Source organism: Osmerus mordax, chromosome 25, assembly GCF_038355195.1.
Source record: "Osmerus mordax isolate fOsmMor3 chromosome 25, fOsmMor3.pri, whole genome shotgun sequence".
NCBI classification, from domain to species: Eukaryota; Metazoa; Chordata; class Actinopteri; order Osmeriformes; family Osmeridae; genus Osmerus; species Osmerus mordax.
In genome coordinates this window covers 850,544-876,535 of record NC_090074.1, presented here as the reverse complement: position 1 = coordinate 876,535, position 25,992 = coordinate 850,544, and the positions used below count along the sequence as shown (strand labels likewise).

Here is a 25,992-nt window from a genome sequence, read left to right as displayed (position 1 = left end):
TATTAGGTGACTGTGATGTCCTTTATTAATAGATTGAGTCCAACATTTTTTTACGTGTAAGAATAATCTAAAATACAATTATGCCAAATGTAATAAACAGTGACCTGTTCAAGAGTCAAGACGACAACGACAACAGCAATACAGAAAACAAGCCAGTGAAGTTATACTACAAAAACACAAAACTCTCAAAATACTTTAAATACACGTCAGAGTATATGTGTTATGTCCAAACATGTAACATTTTAATCTGAAGTCTCCTGATTCTCCAGTCAGTGTAGAATACATACCTAACAGCATCAGCCACACACAGTTCAGGCTCTACTTTAATACTTTACATCGACAGCCAGATCCACCGTCCTCAAGCTCCTCTTTAAACTCAGACGCTTCATCTCTGTACCTTTAATACACACCCCAGCACATTCCTCCTTCAACACAGCCCTCCGCTCAATCCAGGCACGTGGCTTTCATTATACACGGGTGGGACTTGGGTGGGACTTTTTGAAAAACGGCGATTCTGCCCCCCCCACCCCTCCCCCACACACACCCTTTTTACGAAGAAAATTACATTTAACAGGCCGCGTCCAAAACTCTGCCCCCCACCACCCATGTCTGAAAACAACCTCCGCCCTCCACTCCATCAGACCATCGTTAGTCATCAATATTAAACCCTTCCTGATGCACAGCGCCCCCTGCAGGCTGTCAGGCGTACTGCCAGACTGACCACAGGGTGCCCAGGGTGATGCTGTATGCCAGCACCGCCAGCAGGTACACCCTGAACAGCAGCACGTCCAGGACGTAGCCCACCTGGAGCCACTCCTTGGCGATGTCGCGGCACTCGTCTCTCCTTTCCAGGAAGAGGCGTATGGAGCAGATCTCCTGCAGGATGTTCTCCATGACGGGGGGGGTGGGGTCCCTGGCAGGGGGAAGGCCCAGGCCCAGGCCCAGGCCTCGCTCACCGCGCCCCCCCTGAGAGTGCTGGTGGTGGCTGCAGCGGGCTGCGGGGGACAGGGAGGGGCAGGGAGGGACAGGGAGGGGCAGGGAGGGGCAGGGAGGGGAGGGGCAGGGAGGGGAGGGGCAGGGAGGGGAGGGGCAGGGAGGGACAGGGAGGGGCAGGGAGGGACAGGGAGGGGCAGGGAGGGAAAGGGAGGGAAAGGGAGGGGCGGGGAGGGGCGGGGAGGGACAGGGAGGGGAGGGGCGGGGAGGGGCGGGGAGGGGCAGGGAGGGGAGGGGCAGGGAGGGGCAGGGTGAACGTTCCCAACATGGTTCTCTCTGAAGGAGTGACGTACCACACACACACCCCCACCTTCACACTCTCTCCTCAGCCAGCCCCCCCACCCCCAGCCCCCCCACGCTGCCCTGCTCTTATCTTCCCTTTGGGATTTATTTAGATTTCACAATGTATGCTTCATGTTTGGCAATGTTTGGGACTATCTCGTTGTTATGATCAGTGACCTATGCACTTTTGTAAAGCTCTCTGTTGGAAGTCTCTTCGGATAAAAGCGTCAGGCTAAATGCATAAATGTAAATGTAACCTCCCATTTGTCCTCTATCCGTAACTCCACCTATCCATCTCCTCCTCTATTACATCCCTCCCTCCCTGTACCTGCACCTGTGCTGTTCTCCTTGTAGGTGTCCACCTCAGGCTCGGGGGTCAGGATGGGACACAGCGCGTGTTTGCTGCGGACGCAGAAGAGCGAGGCGGCTCTCTCCAGCAGCAGGCGATGCAGCCAGGGGGGAACACGCCGCTGCAGGTCCTGCTTGTGCACCAGACGCACGATCACAACTGTCTCTGTCAGGCTGATAACCAGCAGGGCCATGCACACCACGAAGTACACACCTGGAGGGGGGAGGAGGACAGACAGGCACTCACAGACAGGAACACAGGTTCATGCTAACGTCAACACAAAGCCCTCTGAAGATGACCTACAGACCATCTACAGCACGGCCTCCTAACAGAGCCCCACCAGGAAGTTACAAATCCCCACGACTTCATCAGACACTGCCACACAATCCTCCCTCTCCCCTCGTCCAGACCGGGGCGCTGGACGACTCTCCCTCACCTATGAGGGGCGTCCCGATGGCGGTGGCAGGGAGCGTGTCGGACACGATGATGAGGAACACGGAGTAGCCCAGCAGCAGCGTGATCTTGAAGGAGACCCTCTCTCCACTGTCAGGAGGGAGGTAGAACCCTACGATGTCCATGACCATGAGGAAGATGCTGGGCAGGAGGAGGTTCACCGTGTAGAACAGGGGCCTCCGCCGGATCACCACCTGCAGGACGGACACCAGCATCAGCCAGGTCTCACCGACAGGCCCACCAAGTGAGGAGCATGACTTATTATCTATGATAGAGATAGTGTGTTTTTGTGGAGGGGACCGTAAATGTTGGGGATGACATGCGGTAAAGGCCCTGGGCTGGATTCGGACCGAGGCCTCGGCCTACGTGGTGTGCGCGTAGTCCGGTGAGTCCCCGGAGCGTCCCGTGAGCGCCATGATTAAGTCATGTGACCGGAAACACGGACGATGAAAAAGAGATGGCGTCCGCCTCGTCTTTGTTACATTATTGAATGCGTCTTTCGGAGAAAAGTAGAAATTTCTCTGACCTTTGAGGTCTTGGAGGTATTCTGTTTCATGCCAGGTGTCCAAGATGCTGTTCTACACCTGATCCACCATCCCTGCTCCACCCTGTCAGAGATAACGAGGCCTCGAGAGAGGGGGGGCGGGGGGTCAAGGAGAACTCCTTGTTATCCTCTGCCCCCCATCATCCTACACTCTCATTGGAAGTGTTTTCAAAACAACTCTGCACTCCGAGAAGTTTGTGTCGATATCTGGGAACTCTGAAACCAGAAGGCTCATTTGTGGCATGTAAATATTAGCCAAATATACTTCAGACTCTCAAAGCTTTTTAATACAAAGAATAAGTGTTTGTTGTGGTTTTTAATATTCTTGGGGCATAGTTGTTCAGTCAGGCTATTGATGTCTTTGTCAGCTATGTAAATTAATAATTTGCCAAGGCCTGTCTTTGCTAAATATCCAGTTAAAAAGCATGTCGTATTTGTACATCTTGTCGCTTTGAATAAAAGCGTGTGCTAAACGACTGAAAAGTAAAAAAATGAGGCCTGTGTTTTGAAAAACCCACAGTCTGACAAGTGTTGGACACGCACTCACATTGAACTTCATCTCGGCGTAGTAGTCTGAGTTGTCCAGGCTGAAGGACTTGTACTTGGACAGAACGTGGAGGAGTTCCCATTCTCCCTGGTTCATGAAGAGACTCTTGTCCTCCTTCAGGTTCTCCGGGCTCCTCATCAGGGTGATGTTGATGTCGTTGACTACAGGAGAGGAGAGGGAGGACAACAGGTGCCAGTCAACACATCCTTTCTCAAACCCACGTTTTCAGCTGTTGTTCAAGAGGTGGTTAGGGTTTCGTGTGTTTCTTTTACCACCACAAATAAAACGTGCAGTTCTTACTCGTGTGGAGCCAGCTCTGGAAGGTCAGACTGCAGTTCTGGAGATCGAAGGGGAAGTTGTAGATGTTAAGCGTACAGGCGGTCACCACCTGGATGGGCTTGTAGTTCCTCACCAGGCCGTTGTGCCCAACGTACACGTAGGGGATGTCTGGAGACTTGCCCACATCCACACTGCAGGACACACCATCAAACACCATCACTGCCCACATCCACACTGCAGGACACACCATCAAACACCATCACTGCCCACATCCACACTGCAGGACACACCATCAAACACCATCACTGCCCACATCCACACTGCAGGACACACCATCAAACACCATCACTGCCCACATCCACACTGCAGGACACACCATCAAACACCATCACTGCCCACATCCACACTGCAGGACACACCATCAAACACCATCACTGCCCACATCCACACTGCAGGACACACCATCAAACACCATCACTGCCCACATCCACACTGCAGGACACACCATCAAACACCATCACTGCCCACATCCACACTGCAGGACACACCATCAAACACCATCACTGCCCACATCCACACTGCAGGACACACCATCAAACACCATCACTGCCCACATCCACACTGCAGGACACACCATCAAACACCATCACTGCCCACATCCACACTGCAGGACACACCATCAAACACCATCACTGCCCACATCCACACTGCAGGACACACCATCAAACACCATCACTGCCCACATCCACACTGCAGGACACACCATCAAACACCATCACTGCCCACATCCACACTGCAGGACACACCATCAAACACCATCACTGCCCACATCCACACTGCAGGACACACCATCAAACACCATCACTGCCCACATCCACACTGCAGGACACACCATCAAACACCATCACTGCCCACATCCACACTGCAGGACACACCATCAAACACCATCACTGCCCACATCCACACTGCAGGACACACCATCAAACACCATCACTGCCCACATCCACACTGCAGGACACACCATCAAACACCATCACTGCCCACATCCACACTGCAGGACACACCATCAAACACCATCACTGCCCACATCCACACTGCAGGACACACCATCAAACACCATCACTGCCCACATCCACACTGCAGGACACACCATCAAACACCATCACTGCCCACATCCACACTGCAGGACACACCATCAAACACCGTCACTACACTAGCTACTGTCAGGAAATAACAAAATCTCAACTAATGTCAACAAAAAAAAGAAATGATAAACTATTTGAAAGATTACTAACTAAATCTAAAATCGTAATCGTGGTAAATCATAAAATGACAGGAAATCATAAATAATGGTAAATTTGGAGTTTCTGGATTCAAGGATTATTCGGTTGAAATGTATGACTGACACCGAAGCACAGCGCTGTGTAACGTGGCCATGTCCCTGTGGAGCGCTCCACATGTCCCTCCACATGTCCCTGTGGAGCGCTCCACATGTGGAACCCTCCATGAGGGTTCATGATAATCCTTGTGCTTGCCATCAACAGACAACAACAGGTACTGAAATAAACAGCTAAATCCCAGTAATCCTCACAACTCGTTGATGAGAATGTCAGGCACCCAGACGTTGGCAGTGGGGATGGACACCTGCTTCACCTCGTCAAAGTCCTCCGGATTCCACACCAGGAATTCATCAATCCATTCCTGACACAGTTGGGTGACAAATAACACCTGGTTAATAGGCGATATCAGGATGATTAGATTATCATACTTTATATTGTAGATAACAAATCAAAGTGTGATTTTTGGGGGGGGATCCGTAGATTGTATCTTATAAGAAACGTTTGGCTGTTATTTACCTACCTGTCGTATATAAGTGGTCTTGTTATAGTCTTACCTGTCTGTACCATATATATGTTGTTAGAACCTGGTTCTTCTCATCCTGGTATAAAAGGAGATTATGGTCAGGGTTCGACAGCATTTTTCACAATCCTTACAGTAACTGTGTCTGGGACATGACTAGCCATGGAACATAACACATTACGATGCAGGTAACACTGTACAACAACTGTTTATCTAACTGTTTCTGGAATCATTTGTATTCATTTATCAAACTGTGAACACATGGTTTAAATTAGCAGTAAATCATGAGCATTTATACAACAACATACACCTCTCAGAGACTCAGTTAGAGCAACCTTTTGTAGATGGATCCTATTTCTAGGGAAATGTGAGTTTGACTGGATTTCTGATTGGAATAATAAGAGGTATAGAATAATAAAGCTACTGACACTGATAGTAGGCTCCTATACACTATTGTTGTCATCGTTGACAAGAAATATTCTGAAGATTTGTCGCTTGCTTTTAAACGGTTAGAGGTTTATACAACTTAATCTTTGATGAAGTTACGATCACTTTCGTTGGCGGCTGTAAATGCTGTTATTGAATCAGAAAGTCACCACCAGTTTACCATTAAGTAGACAGCAATACAGTAAAATGTGAAGCGATGCCATTAATATTGCAAAACTATTTGATAGTAAACTATTGCTTACCACATTAAGGATGGAATACACCATGAGGTCTATGGCCACCATGGTGGACTGGCGCCAGTCACGCACCGGTCGCACGCCCTTCTTGTAACCCGCGCTAAGGAACTCAGAGAGACGCACCAATGTGGCATTGGCAAACCGTCCGGTGTTATTTCCCAGTTTCTTTACTATAAAAGATTAAGTAAATTGCATCAAATGTGTCATTTAACGGTTGGCTACTCCGGATGCAGCCGGATTCTGACCGCTGTGAACATATTTGAAAAACATAAATACCACAAAACTATTCCTGACATCACAACTCACAACAGATGTTCAGTAGCATACCTGTCCCCGCTCGCGCGCCTCCTAGTATCACTAGTAAACCGAGCGATGCACATAGTGCTGAACATCTCATTCTGCTCCTAAATTCAAATCTGTCGTTGAAACTTGGTTCTTTGAGATACAGCCGTACACTGGCACCTCCCGAAACCCATTTTCTTGTCTTTCCACTGTGACAACCGTTGACTGTAACATCAATTAGTTTAAGTGATGCTTGCTGGATACAGTATCATGCCTCTTAGTGATGTCAGAAGGGTGTGTCCGCACTTTGCTTGTTTTCTAGCAGAGGGTTCAATCTCATGTCGATCTGCACTCTGACTAACTGAATTACAGACATTTGACTCCGAGCAGAAGGTGTTTTGGGGCCTCAATTCTGTATCATGCCAATCTTAATGCCTCACAGTTTGGAAAATATGTTATGAAATCTGCAACCAAATCGAATTTATCAGGGGGAAAAAACGTGCTGATTGACTGCACAGAGGTAGGCCTACAGGCTTGTTGTAGACGATGGCTATTTGATTAAAAAATGATGTGGTTATGTGGATGGATAACAGGCCCATATAACATATTATCATTGAGATCTTTATCACATCTCTCCACGTTGGCATAATGTTATAGTGGCATTGTCACCACCCTTGCTGAGTGTATTAATCCACCTGTGAGCTGGGCATATGCTGCAATGTTTAATTAGGCTACATGCACTGTAGCACTCAGCTTTACACATACTGAACCCTTGAAGTGTTTATTAATTCGTAAATGCAACTAAACAACTATACAGTTAGTAGGCAGGAATAGCAGTTGCGAGGCAGTTTTATCATAATGTGTTCCACTAGTATGAATTGTTTTAAATACATGTATTTTTAAAACATGAGAATAAAGTAATCAATATCGTTATATAACGTTATTTCTTTCATAGTGAGTTACATTAGGGTCTTGGTGAAGTTAATGTGAGCCGGTATAGTCAATATTTTATAAACTCTTATATAGCCTAGTTCCCTGCGAGTGTCACAGTAGCTCAAATCGCTTTTCTTCATAGTCAACCAATAGGGAATACAGCTAAATGCAATGCTCTTTGAATGCTCTTTATTGATTTGTGTACGTTTTCAGGGAGGAAAAGGATTGCCATAAACAGGTAATTATACCATCACACTGATGTGAAGGAAAATATACCCACGGAACTTGCAGGGGAAAATGTTCGATACGACTTCTCAGCTCAAGAAATGTATCAAACGGAATACAAATGTCACTAAATGTCAGTCTGGCATTGAACTCTTCAAAGGTAAGAATTCACAACTGTATTGTCATGTGGGTTGGGAGTTTAGAAATTTATTTTCCATCTTAGCAGATGTTTAAATGTAAATGTAAATACAGTCAAGTGCCTTCCAATTCCTTCACATTCCCCAAACATTTGGCAGCATCATCAACCTCATTGCAGTGCTCCTAGTCTGCTCTATGGGTGGGGATGGGTATCGCTCGGTGGGAGAACATTTGACTGCTGATCAAGAGGCCACAGGTTCAAATCCCCCTCTGCACATTTCCTTGGACATAAAAGCCTGCTAAATACATACATGTCAACACACTGACAGCAATGTAGAAACCAGAGTCAAATTCCTTGTACGTGTACGCGTATAAACCAGGCCAATAAACCAGATTCAGATTCTAAACGACCATATATTTGTTAATAAATATTTATGATTATTCTACTAATGACCCCTGACCCTGACCCTCAGACGGAGCTCCAGCTCGCCCAGAGCAGCAGCAAGGTCACCGTGTAGAGCGTCAGGACCAGCAGGTACACACGGAACAGGATCAGGTCCACCTTGGAGCAGAGTGCCAGCCAGTCAGCTTGGGCAGAGTCGTCGGTGTCTCCCTGGAGGAGGTGCAGACGCAGGGAGGTGACCTCCTGGAGGAGTCTCTCCAGGAGGGGAGGGGTTTCAGGGGCCTCGCTGAGGGAGAACAGGTCTTCCTCCGGGACCAGGTCAAACTCAAACCCTGGGTCAGAAAACATGTTGTTTTTAAAGCTATATTTTTGGGGGTATTTTTTTATACGTAATACGATAGAGATAGTTGAAGGTAGTAAGGAAGGCAGCGGGAGAAAGTGAGAGAGAGAGATAGAGGGGAAGACATGGAGCAAAGGGCCCTTAGAGTTAGGCATCGTTTTTAATCAGACTGACAATAACAGTGGAGGAACCCCTTGAGGCTCATGAGATAAACATATATATTCCGACACAGACATCTGCAGTAGCAATTCTGAGGAGATTCTGTTTGTCTATCCCCCAAATCCAAAGCGTACCCCCACTCTGGTCCTCGTCATCCAGGGTTTTGAGGGAGGTGAAGGTGCTCTCCAGGAAGCTCTGGCTGGACGAGCCGTACTTGTCTAGCAGGCAGGCGGACACAGACATCTCCTTCACCTCCTTCTCGCTGTGGTGGAGGAGCTTCACCACCAGGATGGACTTGGCCAGACTGAGGACCAGCAAGGCCATGCACACGGCGAAGAACACACCTGGGGACGACAGAATGTGCACGTCACACACCTCCTCCCGCTCAGAGGGCAGCACCAACTGGATGTCCTACGTACTGGGGGAAGGTACCTGGATGTCCTACGTACTGGGGGAAGCTACCTGGATGTCCTACGTACTGGGGGAAGCTACCTGGATGTCCTACGTACTGGGGGAAGCTACCTGGATGTCCTACGTACTGGGGGAAGCTACCTGGATGTCCTACGTACTGGGGGAAGCTACCTGGATGTCCTACGTACTGGGGGAAGCTACCTGGATGTCCTACGTACTGGGGGAAGGTACCTGGATGTCCTACGTACTGGGGGAAGCTACCTGGATGTCCTACGTACTGGGGGAAGGTACCTGGATGTCCTACGTACTGGGGGAAGCTACCTGGATGTCCTACGTACTGGGGGAAGCTACCTGGATGTCCTACGTACTGGGGGAAGGTACCTGGATGTCCTACGTACTGGGGGAAGGTACCTGGATGTCCTACGTACTGGGGGAAGGTACCTGGATGTCCTACGTACTGGGGGAAGGTACGGCTCTGTGGTGGACTTTACAGACACTGAGGTCACGGTCGAGAATTAGGTTTGTTTTCAACCGTGGGTGGGACCGTTTTTTCTTTTATAACTGAGGACTAACTGAGGTGAGATGAAACCTACGCCCCTGGGTCGCAGGTTCGAATCCCCCCCTTTACGTACTTATGAGTGGTGTTTTGAGGGTGGTGGCTGGGAGCTCGTCCATGAGGTTGACCCTGAACACAGTGTATCCCAGGAGGATGCTGGTCTTGAAGGTGATGCGTGTTCCGCTGTCAGGGGGCAGGTAGAAGCTGATTACGTCCACCACCATTAGGAAGATGCTAGGGATGAGAAGACCCACCACGTACAGTAGGGGGCGCCGGCGGACCAACACCTGCGTGGGAGACAGGAAGGAGGGGTCCTAATATGTTTAGGTTTTTTGAGATACATTTTTTTGCATTTTTCATGCTCTGTTGTTGTGAAGTGTGACAGGACAGAGAGGGAGGGGGAGGGAGATATGCAGCAAGGGTCATAAACAGCTCCTACTTAGAGGCCAAATATACACTGGGGACTATATACTTTTTATGTTATTTCTTTACTACTACCTTGAGATAACATTGATATGTGTGAGGAGAAGGAGGTCTATGGTTTGGAGGGCAAGATTAATTGAGTATTTCTTCATTGTAGCGTTTTTCTTTTTCAGTTGTGAACTTTGATTTTCCTGCCTGAGAGACATGCAAACAATATAATTCTCTCTGAAACCAGATCTCGGCTCACAACCCCAATTTACCTCAGTGAACCGATGCATATCGATTGCAATGTTTTCAGTAGAGCCTCTAAAACTCAAAAACCCTCCTCCAACAAACAACCTTCCGTCGTAAACACTCTCCGTGCCAACACGTATAGCATAAAGGTGACTTAATGAGCCATGCCTGGCTCGTCACAGAACACCTATCTCTGAGCTGAATATACGGCTGAGAGCCCTATCTCTTCTATCTCGCAGGCCTGTTTCTCTCCCCCACCTGCAATGGGCTAAAGGCCCATTTTCACCAGGCAGCAACAAGACAGCCATTGATCAGGTCAGTCTCATTACCCGGTGCTTCTCTCTTTATCCCGCCATCTCTCTCTCCCTCCCTCCCTCCCTCCCTCCCGTCCTCCCCTCCTCAGCATGCTAGACAGTCTCATTACGCTGTGTCTCTCTTTATCCCTCCAACCCTCTCTCTCCCTCCCTCAGCATGCTAGACAACGACTACGCTTCATCTATTAGCATTAGCTCGCTAACCCCGATCCATGAGGCTGGGGCCAATCACTTCAACTCCCTCACAGCAGGGCGAGAAGCGAGCCAGGGAAGAGGACGGCTAAATCGCCTCGTCGATAGTCAATCGAAGCCGGTTGTCATAGTGCAGTTACAGTCTCGCCGTGGGGAGAAAGACCATCTGGGTGTTTTCTGTCTTCGGGGTTAGCTGGTAAATCCATCGGTTTAAATTCTATTTTTCACAACGAAGATGCAATGTAAGCTACTGTCTGAGACGGTTTCACCTGGACGAGGTCAACTACCCTCAACCTAGAATATAAAATATATCGAGCAGATGTAATCAGTCTTCATACTGTTGACATAGCTCTAGTCCCCTTGTGATCCATATAAAGGATGAGGCATTATCCACTTGACATGGTATCTAATTTAGGGTCTGGTTACAGTACTAACTTCAACTTTGTCCCAGTTATAGCATTGTGACCTACTTACCGCCAGGATCCTGACGCTGTACTGAGCTCTCTACTCTGCTGACATTGGCATTCTGGACATAGAGGAGATATACATTCAGTAGCTAGCAGATCGAGTGGTTATTGTTGCAATGTAGTATTCCATTTTGTCCAGTGTCTGGTCGCTGAGATGTGTCCAAGTAAACACAGGCCTTCCCTTGACTAACGACCGAAACACTGTTTGAACTACACACTTCCCCTCCCAGATCTTCAACTCTACCTTCTCCATGTGCTATTTGTACGTCGCTTCGGACCAAAAATTGGAAGAGTTAAAGTTAACAGCTGACAGAGGTTCACACGCACGTTAAACTGTATGTGAGCATAGTCCCGGCCGTCCAGGTGGAGCTGCCAGTAGCGGGAGGGCAGAGAGAGGAGGTCCCACTCTCCATCGTTCATGAAGCTTCTCTTGTCCTTGGCTACTGTCTCTGCACTCCTCAACAGCGCCAGGTCCACCTCGCTCACTGGGAACACGGGGGGGAGAGGGGCAGAGTTTACAGGGCTGTCACTCGATAAGGCCAGGGGCAATACTAATATATGATTGTCATTGTTGTTGTCATTTTTGTTATTAGGTGATGATGTGATTGTGTTGTTGATGCTGCGGATGATGTGATTATTGTTGTTTATGTTGTTGTCCCAGTCGAGGCGGACCTGAGTGAAGCCAGCTCCTGAAGGTGAGGCTGCAGTTCTGCTTGTCGAAGGGGAAGGCATACAGCTCCAGCGCGCAGGACGACACCACCTGGATGGGCATGTAGTTCTTCACTGTCCCGGAGGAGTTCACGTAGACGTAAGGGATGGCTGGAGACTTCCCTGCATCCACGCTGGAGAAGGACAGGAGGCAGAGAACCAGACTATCTAACCTCATGCATCACACACACCATCCCCTCTCTCAGGCAAAGAGCCAGATGTTAAATGTTTTAGAGCCAGATGTTAAATGTTTCCTATTTAACTTAGGGGGGTGGTTTTGACGATTCTGACAAGAGGTTATGTGACGAAACGCGAGTACGAATGTTTCACATCTCTGTGGTGTTGGATGTTTGAATGGGTGTGTGAACAGCGTCTGGGTTACAATTCGCTGATGATGATGTCAGGCACCCAGATGGCATCAGAGGAGAGGGAGATCTCAGTGATACCATCAAACTCTTCTGGATCCCAGACGAGGAACTCGTCCGTCCAGATCTGACAGACACAGGAAAAAAACAGGGCAAGTTCACATCTTGGCTGGCCCGAAATAATTAAGCATGCCCAAGAATTAACAAGGTTTTTTTTAAATATATATATAACATGAGAGGTACTATTGTAGCATACTATATTTCTGTACTATTGTACTGGACTGCACACTAGACATGTACTGTTTCCACATCCAACCTGACTGAATCCTTCTGTAAAAAGGACAAACAACCACAGCAAACAGTTTTTACTCAGGGGTGGTTACAAAACATTACAGTGATTAAGCCAACAGACTCATATCCGGACACCACGACTGTCTCGACCATAATGAGGCTCCTGACTCCATTTCCATTTAGCTTTTCTATGTCCTACAATGCCTTTTTCCACCCGTAATGATTGTAAGAATTGTAGGTGTTATTATTTCCTTGGGGTTGTCATGGCAATAAGGAGGAAGCAGATTCAGTGTGAAGAAGATGCAAACCTGCCGATACCAGATGCTTGTGGTGACTTTCTGGGTATGTCCGTCCTGTAACAAAGTGACAGTTTGTTCCAGGATCTTTAAGTAATAGCTTTCATATCCTTTATTCTCAGTGTGATTAGACGTTCTCAAAATATATACTGATACCCTAGGGTCTCTTGTTACTTACACTACTGATACATTGATAATGGACCTTACAATGCATGTTTTGATAATCTAGTCAAAAGGTTTGATAATCACTACAATCATATTCATGTTATGAACTACTACTATCTTCTTAATTCAGTTGTGTTTACCACATCCAGGAGGGACTGCAGGAGGAGGTCAATGTAGATGAGGGTGGGTCTGGTCCAGTTCTGGACCGGCCTCACACCTCTGTCATAGTTGCGTAACAAGGTTCTGGTGAGCTGGTTCAGGGCTGATCTCTTGGGCTTATCAGGAACCATGACAACCGAGGAAGCTACAGAGACAGAAGCATTTAAAATCAAAATGGAAGAAATGTTTAAGTTTTACATTCTCCTGCAACTCAGATATGTAGGCTACAGAACAATTATAGATGGCTCATGACTACATTCTAAAATAAATGATGAAACATCAATGAAAGAAATGAAAATGCATTTTTTATTATCAATATAACATGAAGTAGGCCTATAGGAATGTACAAGAAAAGTAATGATAAGATGGTTAATTTTAATTATGTCTAAATTAACTTTAATTGGAATTAGTTAAAGGCAACAGACAGTTTCAAATGAACCATGTTTTACCCACACAATGTAGGGATAATTAGCTTACGCTAGTAAAAAAAACAAACATCAATTAGCATGTTTAGCACTTTTATTAGCGCCTTAAGATTTGTTGAACCTTTCCTGCAAATCTATAGACTATAGCTAGACGGATTTACAATGTAAGGCAGTGTTAATGAACAAGTTGTATTTCATTTACATTCATATTTCATTTCAATAAAACAAAACAGATTTTCCCTGACATTTGCATTTGATCGTAATAATAATAACGGATGTTACCTGAGGTGAACAGCAGTAACCACAGCAGAGTCATCTCTGGTGTTCTGGTAAACAGGCAAATATCCCAGAATATCTTTTAAGTTGGACCCAATTCTCTTCTTTGAAAAGCTATTATATCCGACTCTAAGAATATCTGTTCGTGTAGATAATAGTTTGTGTTTTCCGGCCGGAGCCAGATGTACTACTTTGTTTATCACGGTTGCCACCAGAAATGGACTAGTGTGCAAAGTTTGGGTGCTCTCTGCATTGATTTTCCATTAGCCCGCTCTGGTAAGGTGATATTTGAAAAGGGTTAGAGGAACATCCATCTCTAGGGAGACTTTTTTTTCAAACTCGAAAACATAGTTCATTGGGGGGAATAAGAAACACCTCACATATACTACTAAAATACTGTCATTATCCTAATACATATTTTAGCGCTTAGAATGATTGGCTGGTAATCTAAATATAACTGAATCTGAATAGGGTACGACAAAAACACTTTTGCCACATTCGCAGCCTTCATCACTAGTTAGTATTCTCAGGTGTTTCTAATATGGAATTTTGGGGACTTTAATTATGTATTTGCCTAGGATATCTGCTGCTACATTTCTGTTCCGTTCCTGAGTCCGAGTGGTCTGCGTTACTGGACCGCGCACGTCAATTGCGCGCTCCCGGTTTTTCTTTGACATGCGAAGAAGCGCAGGCTCTCCTGGTTCGTGTGTGGGTGTTTGACAGATGGAGTAAGTCTGACTCGGGACTATAGGAACTCAGGAAAAACATCAAGATATTCGGCCTCTGCTGCCATGAGAGTCGAACAGCAGATTGAACATGGAGAGAACTCAACGAATTCGGTGAGCTCAGAACCAGGGTGCAACAAGTTAATTTATGATCTAACCTTGCACGTGAAAGTCAACAGCAACTAACCAAAAACACTCTTACTTCTTACAACTATTTTAGTGATAAGGAGAAAATACAAAATGTATTTTAATGTGGGCGGTGTTTGACGTTCATTTACAGTTGGTAACGACTAATAATACTTAACTAGATACCCGAAGAAAGGCCCAACAAGTCATATCGGCTGTATCTGTGTTTTGTTCCACTAACCAGGTCATACGGGACCGACCATCAATACAGTAATTATGTAATATTTAAGTCCCCAAATCATAGGCTATGGGCGTGTTACCTTTGCTTTAATTTATGAAAAAGGGATACAAAAGACCTTACAGGGAGTGGAGCTTGCCTAAAAGCCTGACTTTACATCAAGAATATAAATGAAGTTGTAAACATCGAAGGCTCTTCTTCATCCAAACTGCTCGCATTCCCCAGACTTCTCCAACAAGGAATGACCTCCACCTGAGTTTTTGTTCACAACCAAGAGATGTTTGGTGTGTGTGTGTGTGTGTTTGTGTAAATGTCTGTTTTCTGGGCCTGTTAGAAACACCCACTGCTTGTGTCAGTCAAGTCCCAGAGGCATGGTGAGTGGAATGATAACAGAAGCGCTGCTATCCATGTCAAGGGCCCAAAATAGAGCCTGACTGAGAGAGAGAGATCACACACATCCCAGCTCTCCATATAAGTCTGCTTCCTCCCAGTTTGCTGTGTGTGTTTGTGTGTTTGTGTGTGTGTGTGTGTGTGTGTTTGTGCGCAGGGAGAGAGGGGGGGGTCGTCTGGTTGTCTTGACAAAGTTACTCTGACATTTCCAGCTGCTAGTGTAGAGAGGAAACTTTATATAGCCCCCAGCTGGTCCATATTCATCTAGCTGTGTAGGGCTGGGCTAGCATGTCTGCCTGGTTGCATGACACGCTGGATTTAGGCTGATTGAACATCGGTTACCTTTAGATGAGTCACTGAAGACTAAGGTGGCAGGGTCGTCTTGATAGTCATACATGCACACATGCAGATCAGTCATACAATCACAGCCTGGGGTCTGAGGAGAGAGGTCCGGTCTCAGGCCAGCAGTACCTTGGTACTCCGGATGTTGCAATTTCAATTTCTTTGGCTCCAAATTTGAGGCGAAATTTGTATCTACATTATAATGTACTCAATTATTGATCAGCTTGTTTGCTAGTCGTTAATGTTAACTCACATAAATAATTGGTCTGTCATATTTGTTCCCTATGTAATGTAACATGCCTTTTTCAGTTTCTAACACAAATCTGGAAACGGGAGAGATCTCTGTGAGGGCGACCTGTTATCGGTCGATGAAAAAAAGCGAGAAGCCACACAATCTGAGTGTAGGGTTAATAAGAGAGCAATAACTAAGGGTTAACAACCTGTTCTGGTTATAAAAAATCACGTTTCTAACTTCACCGGAAGTTCTAGATCTGGCCTGGCTGTGATAGTTACGCCGGTTACCTCTCTTCACAATATGTGCTTACTGTGGGACTGATGGACACTTTGTGTTCTTTGATCGCTCAAATACATTTAGCCGTGAAAGCGAACTGTGGTGTTGTTAAACGTGTGATAAGTGAACGGATGTGTTGGGCGGCGGCGGAAATATTTGAGCTATGCAAGTGGTCCGCAAAGTGGAAAAGGTCGGGAATGTCTGGTCTAAAATGTTGAGTTGACTTTGTGTCTGTGTTCTAACAGCCTGTCTCTCCTGGTTCTGCCTCCAAGAGCCAGATGTTGATCAACCAGCTCAGAGAGATCACAGGGATCCAGGACGCCCAGCTCCTCCACACAGCCCTGAGCGTGAGTAGCACTCGCTTCACCCCCAGACCCCCGGCCCCTGCGGGAGGTAACCCCGTGTGTGTGTGTCCTCTCCAGGCCAGCCAGGGGGATATCAGCCATGCCGTGGGACTGCTAACCGCTCAGTCTGCAGGGGAGGACCAGGGAGCCAGGGAGCTCACCGCCGCTGACGCCCACCAGGGGGCCTGGGACGAGGGGAAAGGTAGGATTCATCTGGGGGAAGAAGGGAGAGGAGGGGAGGGAGGAAGTGAGTGAGAGGAAGAGAGGGAGGAGAGGTGGGAGGGAGAGGAGGAGAGGGAGGGGAGGAGAGGGAGAGGAGGAGAGGTGGGAGGGAGGAAGGGAGGGAGAGGAGGGGAGGGAGGGAGAGGAGGAAAGGTGTGAGGGAGAGGAGCAGAGGGAGAGGAGGAGAGGTGGGAGGGAGAGGAGGAGAGGGAGAGGAGGAGAGGTGGGAGGGAGAGGAGGAGAGGGAGAGGAGAGGAGAGGTGTGAGGGAGAGGAGGAGAGGGAGAGGAGGAGAGGTGGGAGGGAGAGGAGGAGAGGGAGAGGAGAGGTGGGAGGGAGGGAGAGGAGGAGAGGTGGGAGGGAGAGGAGGAGAGGGAGAGGAGGAGAGGAGGAGGGAGGCGTGTGTGTTGATGGTCCATCCTTGTCTGCAGCCCCCCCTAAAGACGACCTCCAGACCGCCATAGAACTGAGCCTGCAGCAGTCCCAGGAGGAACAGGAGGAGGAGAGGGAGCTCACCAGGTACGTACCAGCCAGACCTCCCCAGGTACGCTCTGTCAGACCTCCCCAGGTACGCTCTGTCAGACCTCCCCAGGTACGCTCTGTTAGACCTCCCCAGGTACACTCTGTCAGACCTCCCCAGGTACGCTCTGTTAGACCTCCCCAGGTACGCTCTGTCAGACCTCCCCAGGTACGCTCTGTCAGACCTCCCCAGGTACGCTCTGTCAGACCTCCCCAGGTACGCTCTGTCAGACCTCCCCAGATACGCTCTGTCAGACCTCACCAGGTACACTCTGTCAGACCTCCCCAGGTACGCTCTGTCAGACCTCCCCAGATACGCTCTGTCAGACCTCACCAGGTACGCTCTGTCAGACCTCCCCAGGTACGCTCTGGTCAGACCCTGGTGAGCGTGAAGGTGAGTTCCCGTGTCACTGAGTCCTGCTGTGTCCCAGGGCTCTGGAGGCGAGCGCGGAGGACAGCGCTGCCCGGGTGAAGAGGAAGAGGTGCGAGGCCCAGGGAGAGAGCTGCAGCCCTGCCGACTGGCTCCGACAGGAGGGCTGGCCTGTGGGGCTCCGCAACATAGGCAACACCTGCTGGTTCAGCGCCGTCATCCAGGTGAGCTGGCCTGCACCTGGAACACCTGGCTGGCTCGGGCCTTTTCTGCTTCTTTGTTTGGGGATTGGGACAGTTAGAGAAAGACAGGGAGTGAGAGGGGATCGTGGAGCGTCCTCTTGGGTTTAGAAGCCACCGGTGTGCGTGTTGTAGCTTACATTTAGCAGACGCTCTTATCCAAAGCGACTTACAGTAAGTACAGGGACATTCCCCCCGAGGCAAGAAGGGAGAAGTGCCTTGCCCAAGGACACAATGTCATTTGGCACTGCTGGGAATCGAACCAGCAAACTTCTGATTAATAGCTCGACTCCTTAACCGCTCAGCCATCTGACCCCCTTTCTCTTCAACTCTAAGAACGTTGTAAATCGACAAATACAAATAGTTAACTAAAACTGAGTTAATAAAGGACTTGAGGACCATACTCAGAAGATGCAGTGACTCAATGATGTACAAATGTCTTGTAAACCACCAGGGAAGTTCGCTGATTGAAAAGTTGAGAGGTATATTGTTTTTTGCTTCGGCCTGCAAATTATATCGGACACATCTTGTCAAGGAAATATGACCTCTGCTTTTTATACACTGACTAATTAGCTTGAGCATGTGACAACCACATTATACTCTCAGTCACCTTTCAGAAACCTTTTTAGAAATCTGGTAGGATGAGAAAGGAGACATTACCCCAAGAATAAATTCAAACAAAACACTTGTCGGTTTGTGTCCAACTGCTGGAATCTTATACTTTAAAAACCCTGTCTGTGTTCTCTGCTTGGCTTCTCAACTAAAGCAAACATTTCTGAGGATCACGTTTCAACTTGTTGTCGCTAACCAACCTTTAGTGTGCAAACGAAGTTAGCTGGACCGTCAGGAAGCCCGGGGAAGATGAGGGCTTTTCTTTCCCAACGCAAAAAGCTTCTCGCTTTCTCCTAATTCTATTTAGAGTCCATTCCAGACTGAATTTAGCCCAACCTATCAGGTCGCTCCAGTGAAACTCAAGCCTTCATTGATATTGATAGACTGCGAGGGGGTAATTAAATAGCACAGTGTTGTGATGATAGAGAGCGATGAACTCTGCAGCCGGGCTGGAATGAGTTTATGTCGCTAGATTAGACCCTCGTTTAGGAGGCCTCGTTCGTCTTGATTTGGTTCAGATATGCCCCGATATCGATTAGGAGCTCAAAAAACCCCAAGGAAATATCATTAGAAGATAGGACTAATTACGTGAGAGGGAGAAGTCTGGAATGCTAAAGGTCGTGAGGTTGAACTTTCTGCTTTGTGAAACACTGATGATGTTTTGGTATCTGATTGAGACTAAGTGGCCATGTTTGGAAGACAGCTCGTGTTTCTGCGGTTTATCTTAGATCACTTTACTGTTAAATGTGAGATAAGGTATTGTTTCATTTCCTGGGGAACATGAAATATGATATCGTCCTTGGTATTAGTATATAGGGAGTCAGGTGGCTGAGTTGAGTACCAAACCAAACTTTTGACTGGTACTAAACTAAACACCAAAACAGTAACCCAGGCCACAGTAACCCAGGCCACAGTAACCCAGGCTACAGTACCCCAGGCCACAGTAACCCAGGCTACAGTTACCCAGGTCACAGTACCCCAGGCCACAGTTACCCAGGCCACAGTAACCCAGGCCACAGTAACCCAGGCCACAGTAACCCAGGCCACAGTAACCCAGGCCACAGTTACCCAGGCTACAGTAACCCAGGCCACAGTAACCCAGCTGTGTTTGTGTTTCAGTCCCTATTCCACCTGCCAGTGTTCCGCCGGCTGGTTCTGAACTACTGTCTGACAGAACGCCTGCTGGAGAAATGCAAGAGCCACTCTGTAAGTGGAGCACAGGAGATGTGGGTATGAGTGTGAGTGTGTTGTCATCTGACATGCCTGTGTTTGTGTGTATCTGTATGTGTGTGTGTGTGTGTGTGTGTATCTGTATGTGTGTGTGTGTGCTGTCATCTGACATGTGTGTGTGTGTGACAGGACAAGAGGAACGTAGCCTTCATGCAGGAGCTGCGCTGCCTGTTCTCCCTCCTGCTGGGATCATCACGCAGGTTCATAGATCCCTCCGCCGCCGTCGACCTGCTCAGAGAGGCCTTCAGGTCCAGCGAGGCCCAGCAGGTACACACACACACTCACACACACACACACACACGCAATCACACACACACACACTTGTCTCCTGTAACTTGTCTCTTGTTTGTTCTAGGATGTGAGTGAGTTCACACACAAGCTGCTAGACTGGCTGGAGGATGCCTTTCAGCTGGCAGCCAATGGGAAGTAAGTCTGGGCTCTACATCACTTCAGAAAGAGGTTGACGTTGTGTTTGTTATGTTGATGTTCTGTTCTGTTCTGACATGATATCTTGTGTTCAGAAACCCTGAGGATAAGCAGGAGAACCCCATGGTTCAGCTGTTCTACGGGACGTTTGTAGCGGAGAGAACCCTTGATGGTGAGTGGCAATAACATGTCTTTCTCTGTCATGAAAGACTCATCATATAATTACAAATTAGATCACACCTCTTCCACTTCTGAACACATATTTGGTAACAGAGGTATTAATGCAATATGCAACAATTTCAAAGATCAAATTGAGTCCCTAATCTATGGATTTAGCATGAGAGAAATATGATTTTTGTGCGTCTGGAAATAATCCAGGGTCTATTACACACGGGACGAAAAAATCTACACTGTGCTCAGTTGTACTATGTGTATTTGAATATTTAGGTAAAACCTTGTCCAATATTGAGCAGTTTGGTCAGTACCCCCTGCAAGTGAATGGTTTCAACAACCTGGACGAGTGTCTGGAAGGTGCCATGGTGGAGGGGGAGGTCGAAGCTCTGCACTCGGATCAAACCATTACGTCTGGCAGGGAGGTGAGCAACTTCCAGGTAAAAAAAATCACAATAAAACAATGTCTATGTTGCAGAGTGTTAAAAATAAACAGACGTGATGTTTGTCTGTTGCAGAGATGGTTCTCCAAGCTACCGCCTGTCCTGACCTTTGAACTGTCCAGGTTTGAGTTCAACACCCAGCTCGGTCGCCCAGAGAAGATTCACAAAAAGCTGGAGTTCCCTCAGATTATTTACATGGACAGGTGCAGAACATGCCCACACCACCTCAGGTCTGTTGGCTGCCCATGTGCTAGATTTGACCAGGTGTTTTTCCCTCTGCTGGATGTGTGTTGAGCAGATACCTTCACAAAAACGTCCAACAGACCCACGACAGACGAGGAGAGGTGAGGAGACTGAAGGAGCAACTTACCGTCCTGCAGCAGAAACTGGAGAGGTGAGTTTACACTCTCTCTCTCTCTCTCTCTCTCTCTCTCTCTCTCTCTCTCTCTCTCTCTCTCTCTCTCTCTCTCTGTCTCCCTGTTCCTCTCTCTTTCTCTCTGTTCCTCTCTCTCTCTTTCTCCCTGTTCCTCTCTCTCTCTTTCTCCCTGTTCCTCTCTCTCTCTTTCTCCCTGTTCCTCTCTCTTTCTCCCTGTTCCTCTCTTTCTTTCTCCCTGTTCCTCTCTCTCTCTTTCTCCCTGTTCCTCTCTCTTTCTCCCTGTTCCTCTCTCTCTCTTTCTCCCTGTTCCTCTCTCTCTCTTTCTCCTTGTTCCTCTCTCTTTCTCCCTGTTCCTCTCTCTCTTTCTCTCTGTTCCTCTCTCTTTCTCTCTCTCTCCCTCCCTCAGTCTCTATTTTTAGTTGTGTGACATATTGTTTTTGTAATATCCAGTTCCAGCCTGGCCTTACTGTGTATAACCTCTCTCCAGCTATAAGAACTATGGCTCGGGGCCTGCTAAGTACCCCCTGGCCGATATGCTCCAGTACATGCTGGAGTTTGCCACCACCAAGCCCACCAGCTTGTCCCCAGCCGAGGATGTGAGGCAGGCCTCCTCCTCCCCCACGCCCCAGGGCCCCCCGGGCCCCCCACACCTCGACCCCCACCCTGACGACAGCACGTAAGCACCCCCACCTTTGGGGCTTTTAATTCAATCTTTTCGGTTTCCTTTGAGTTGTCGACGTTGGGGCGTGTGTGAAGCCAGCCCGGTAAACACATCCTGCCTTAGCTGCATCTCAGTGGTCCATACTCGGAATTGAGAAGCTTCCGGTTTCTGCTGCTTGCTCAATCAAGTGCTTTCTTGCGTTTCGAGTGCTTACTCAACCTCCGGGTCAGGCCCTCCAGAGTAAACATGCTGCGCTGTGTTCCTGCGGTGGGTGTGACCCCATGAACACGCTCCTGAGAAGGGAGAAGCTTCCCCTTGTGAAGCAGCTTCAGCACAGCTCTGGTCCTCCTGGTGTCCCTCCTCACCATCAGGGAGGGCAGAGTCAATAGAAGTTTATAGAAAAACTCACAAAAAGTTGTGAAGCGTAGCAGTACCTTGTTAGCATTATTGTATGATGTAATTACAGGACTCTCATAGAAATGATGTAAGAGATTGATTACTGATCAATAGATAAAAAAAACAGTTTTTATCTTGCCGGCATCTCTCCAGCCACCCTGATCCCGGGGCCCCTGGGTCCTCGGACCCCTCCTCGTGCCAGCAGAGGACCCCCATCTACAAGCCCTTCACCCAGTGCCGGCCCCCCATGGACATGCCCCCTCACCCCGCCCCCCACAGTGTGTCAGAGGAGGAGCTGCGCTCCATCAAGGCCTGCCTCATTCGCTGGAGGAGCGAGGTGGAGAACAACATGAACGGTAATCTGAAGCCGTCTGAACCAACCACATTATTCATCTCTATCATCATTCTTCTTCCAGTGAAGCTTGGCTGCATGGAGTAGCAGTTACCATGTTATGTCTGGAAAGTCTGAGTGTGTGTGTGTACTTGCCGCAGGTGCACTAAATAGATCTGTGTGTGTCTCACTCTGCATTTGTGTGTGTGTGTGTTCTCAGAACTAAAGGCCAGCATCGACAGGGTCAGTCAAGCGCTGGAGGGCATGTACTGTGATAACAGCCTCTGTCAGGTAGGATCCTCGTCTCTCGTCTAACCCTGTCCATCAGACTGATCCCTCCCCCCCACACACACCTCCACCCCCACACACACCTCCCTCCCACACACACCTCCACCCCCACACACACCTCCCTCCCACACACACCTCCACCCCCACACACACCTCCACCCCCACACACACCTCCACCCCACACACACCTCCACCCCCACACACACCTCCACCCCCACACACACCTCCACCCCACACACACACACCTCCACCCCCACACACACCTCCACCATGTCAGGTCCAACATAACGCTGTCTGTCAGACCACTTGTAACGCTCTGGGATTAAGCCTAACACGTTCCACAAAGTGTTAGGCACTATACAAACGACTTTGTATAGTGATTATCGGCATTGGTTATCATTAAGGGTTATCGACAGTATCTACCATCCGTGGTTATCATTATTATTATCGTAGGTGGTTATCATCAGTATTTATTATCGGTAGTTATCATGGGTGGTTTTGCTGCTTGCAGGTGCCGTACCGTCTCCACGCGGTGCTGGTCCACGAGGGACAGGCGTTGGCCGGACACTACTGGGCCTACATCTACGACCACGCCGGCCAGCGCTGGATGAAGTACAACGACGTCCTGGTCAGCGAGGCATCCTGGGAGGAGCTGGTGCGAGACTCCTACGGAGGGATGACCAACGCCAGCGCCTACTGCCTCATGTACATCGACGACAGGATGCCCAGCCTCACCTCAGGTAGCCGCGCCCTGCGGACGCGTCCCTCCGCCTCGGTGCGCGGAGGGACTAGTTTACGGGAGATGTCACGTGGGTAGAGATGCACAGCAGGGTGTGTAGCTTGGGATATCGGAAAATGTATGAACTGTCGGGAAAGTTCATACATTTGTTAACTATTCCTTTACATTTCTATATAACGACCGGTCTCCATAGTAACTTCTAACATACAGACCAGTGTCTGTGTTCTCAGATGCCCTCAGTGACATCCTCCTGAGAGCTGTTTAGATGATGTTACTCAGCGTCAGTTTGATCTAAATCGTTGTGTTTATGCTGTCACTTCCTCTTCCTCAGAGGACACGGATGATGAGACGGGTCAGGTCCTGCAGGGGCTTGACTCACTGCCGCCCGCGCTGCGGCGCTACGTCCGCGAGGACAACCGCTGCTTCCAGCTGGAGCTCCGAGAGTCGGAGGAGCAGTGCTGCCAGCAGCCAATCACGCGGGAGGAGGGGGGCGTGGCCGTCCCGTCCACATCCTCCAGACCCACAAGCCCCGCCCCTGCGACAGGAGAGCCTCTGGGGGCGGAGCCGGAACAGAGCCCGGTGACGGAGGAGGAGCCGGTGGTGAAGCCGATGAAGGAGCCTGAAGGTTTGTCCTGAACTTTGAGGATGTATCTTGGGGTCTTTCTTTATGCTGTGATGGACAGTTTATAAGAGAAGTGTGACAGGAAAGGCCGGGAGAGGGAGAGAGAGGCAAGGACATGCAGCATGCCCCAGGCAGGATTTGAACCCAGGCCGTTGTGGTAAGGCTTCAGCCTGGATTTTAGATTTCACAAATCTGGTTGGTGAGGGTGAAAGTCCATGTGGAGTTACACTAACACAGCTAGGTCTTTAAATAGGAAGTGTTTCACTCTGGCGTTTATGTACCAACTGATTACATCAATCAACCCCCACAAATCGAAGACATACTTAGTGTATACTCCCTATACACCTAACAGTTGGCCTTCTATATTTACCTTCTCTATGTGTGTGTTGCTGAAGTTAAAAGCATCTGTTATAATAGGAAACTGTGGTGTTGATGAGCTGTTTCTCCCGGCGCTCGTCTAGGAGCCCCCACCCCGCCGGAGGCTGCCCCCCCCAGCCGGACCCCCAGCCCTAGGAGCGACCTGCCTGCTGCTGCCCCCCCTGAGGCCCCTGAGAAGGAGGCGCACAGCCAGGTGTGTGTGTGAGGGGGGCGGGGGGGGGGGCTGTGTGGGTGTATCAGTGTGTGTATGTGTGTCTGTGTGTGTGCATCTTTGTATGTCTTTGAGTGGAGAGGGGCTGTTAGGTATATAGGTCACAGACGATCTAGGCCGTGTGTTCTATATACACGAGTGTTGCTTGTTAGTCCTCCTGCATGGTACTGCACCCGAGGTGCTAGCAGACGTGTTTTCAGCATAATGATAGCCTGAGTCACTGGTATTACTAGTAGTGTGTGTCCTAATAAACTAACAAAACCCCATGTTGTGTACCCGGTTGTGTGTGTTTGTCCTTGTGTGTCCCTGACCTGGGTTGGAACCCTGCAGTCTTGGGTTAGGGTTGGGAGTTTATGTTTGTGTTCGTGTTTTCACCAATTTGTTATTGTGCGCTTGTTATTCATGTGAATGTAGTCGAGTTCCCTCCACCCTCCCTCCACCTCCCCCCCTCCACCCTCCCTCCACCCCCCCTCCCCCTCCTTCCACCCTCCCTCCACCCTCCCTCCACCGTCCCTCCACCCTCCCTCCCACCCTCCCTCCACCCCCCCTCCACCCCCCCTCCAGCCTCCCTCCACCCTTCCTCCACCCCCCCCTCCACCCTCCACCCTCCCTCCACCCCCCCTCCACCCTCCCTCCACCCTCCCTCCTGTCTGAAGGGCACTGAGCTCTGCCAGCCATCTTTACATTCCCCATGCTCAGGTGGCAGATATGGTGGTGGGGGTGGGGTAGTTTATCTCCCTGGGGGGGGGGCAGGAGGATACTTTAGCTGTCAGAGTGGGGGGAGGGGGGGTCACTGAGAGACCCAGTGTCTGGTCAGAGAGTTCACGAAGTGTTGAACTACCCTGTTCCACCCCTCCCCCCTAGCTGCAGGGGGAGACAGAGAGAGACCAGCGCCAGGCTGGAGTCTCTCCTCTGACCCAGGAAGGTTCTGCTATGACCCAGGAAGGTTCTGCTCTGACCCAGGAAGGTTCTGCTCTGACCCAGGAAGGATCTCAGGGTGTTTCTGGGAATGATCGAAAAACGTTGTCTGTCGACTGTCTGACCCGAGTGTGTGTGCGTGTGTGTGTGTGTGTTTGTGTGCATGAGACCTAACTGTAACATGGAGATTAACTGGGTGATTCTGTCTGTAGTCTGGTTGTTGAAAGTGGGTCGTACAATGTGATGTTGATGACATAAGCTTATATAAGCGTTGTGTTTGGGTGCTTTGTCCTGTTTTTGTGGCAGAGGGCCTGTAGACTGAGTGATCTCTCTGATCCACCTGAGAAAGCTGCTTTCTCATTACTGGGGATCATGTGCCCTCTAGTGGCCTTGTTTGGTACTGGTCCTGAATC

General features: G+C 48.8%; 3 protein-coding genes across 4 annotated transcripts in view; 1 reads left to right on the top strand and 2 right to left on the bottom strand.

The window, feature by feature from the left end:
* Positions 1-618: 618 nt before the first annotated feature.
* htr3a (5-hydroxytryptamine (serotonin) receptor 3A) lies at positions 619-6,488 on the bottom strand. Of its 2 annotated transcripts, none has more exons than XM_067229148.1 (9): positions 6,318-6,488; positions 5,997-6,160; positions 5,342-5,386; positions 5,039-5,148; positions 3,469-3,638; positions 3,169-3,329; positions 2,061-2,271; positions 1,604-1,837; positions 619-995 (listed from the first exon to the last, which is right to left on the bottom strand). In XM_067229148.1, exons 1-9 carry the CDS (start codon positions 6,385-6,387, stop codon positions 700-702), a joined length of 1,461 nt encoding a protein of 486 aa, XP_067085249.1. In that variant the 5' UTR covers positions 6,388-6,488; the 3' UTR covers positions 619-699. The 2 variants fall into 2 exon arrangements, with proteins under 2 accessions (XP_067085249.1, XP_067085250.1); XM_067229149.1 differs by having other exon boundaries at positions 1,610-1,837.
* Positions 6,489-7,391: 903 nt separating this feature from the next.
* Positions 7,392-13,850, bottom strand: htr3b (5-hydroxytryptamine (serotonin) receptor 3B). The gene is made up of 9 exons (XM_067229150.1): positions 13,759-13,850; positions 13,033-13,196; positions 12,740-12,784; positions 12,158-12,267; positions 11,740-11,909; positions 11,395-11,552; positions 9,514-9,724; positions 8,605-8,814; positions 7,392-8,303 (listed from the first exon to the last, which is right to left on the bottom strand). Exons 1-9 carry the CDS (start codon positions 13,790-13,792, stop codon positions 8,038-8,040), a joined length of 1,368 nt encoding a protein of 455 aa, XP_067085251.1. The 5' UTR covers positions 13,793-13,850; the 3' UTR covers positions 7,392-8,037.
* Positions 13,851-14,449: 599 nt separating this feature from the next.
* Positions 14,450-25,992, top strand: part of usp28 (ubiquitin specific peptidase 28) — a 16,282-nt gene continuing 4,739 nt past the window's right edge. The window contains 18 exon segments of the mRNA XM_067228577.1: positions 14,450-14,591; positions 16,330-16,431; positions 16,507-16,630; positions 17,081-17,168; positions 17,600-17,762; positions 19,509-19,595; positions 19,749-19,886; positions 19,975-20,045; positions 20,141-20,217; positions 20,493-20,656; positions 20,735-20,862; positions 20,958-21,053; positions 21,523-21,711; positions 22,246-22,448; positions 22,644-22,714; positions 23,223-23,451; positions 23,782-24,075; positions 24,534-24,643. Coding sequence (XP_067084678.1) covers positions 14,544-14,591; positions 16,330-16,431; positions 16,507-16,630; positions 17,081-17,168; positions 17,600-17,762; positions 19,509-19,595; positions 19,749-19,886; positions 19,975-20,045; positions 20,141-20,217; positions 20,493-20,656; positions 20,735-20,862; positions 20,958-21,053; positions 21,523-21,711; positions 22,246-22,448; positions 22,644-22,714; positions 23,223-23,451; positions 23,782-24,075; positions 24,534-24,643 — 2,382 coding nt within the window. The 5' untranslated portion in view covers positions 14,450-14,543.

What these genes read in the sequence shown, in the direction of transcription:
- htr3a (XM_067229148.1), bottom strand. Translation starts at nt 6,387, where the DNA reads ATGAGATGTTCAGCACTATGTGCATCGCTCGGTTTACTAGTGATACTA. An exon ending in AGGCGCGCGAGCGGGGACAG is followed by an intron (nt 6,161 to 6,317) that starts GTATGCTACTGA and finishes AATCTTTTATAG; the next exon opens with TAAAGAAACTGGGAAATAAC. An exon ending in GGAGAACAGCACAGGTGCAG is followed by an intron (nt 996 to 1,603) that starts GTACAGGGAGGG and finishes TGTCCCCCGCAG; the next exon opens with CCCGCTGCAGCCACCACCAG.
- htr3b (XM_067229150.1), bottom strand. Translation starts at nt 13,792, where the DNA reads ATGACTCTGCTGTGGTTACTGCTGTTCACCTCAG. An exon ending in GACATCATCATCAGCGAATT is followed by an intron (nt 11,910 to 12,157) that starts GTAACCCAGACG and finishes GTCCTTCTCCAG; the next exon opens with CGTGGATGCAGGGAAGTCTC. An exon ending in CAGGAGCTGGCTTCACTCAG is followed by an intron (nt 11,553 to 11,739) that starts GTCCGCCTCGAC and finishes CCGTGTTCCCAG; the next exon opens with TGAGCGAGGTGGACCTGGCG.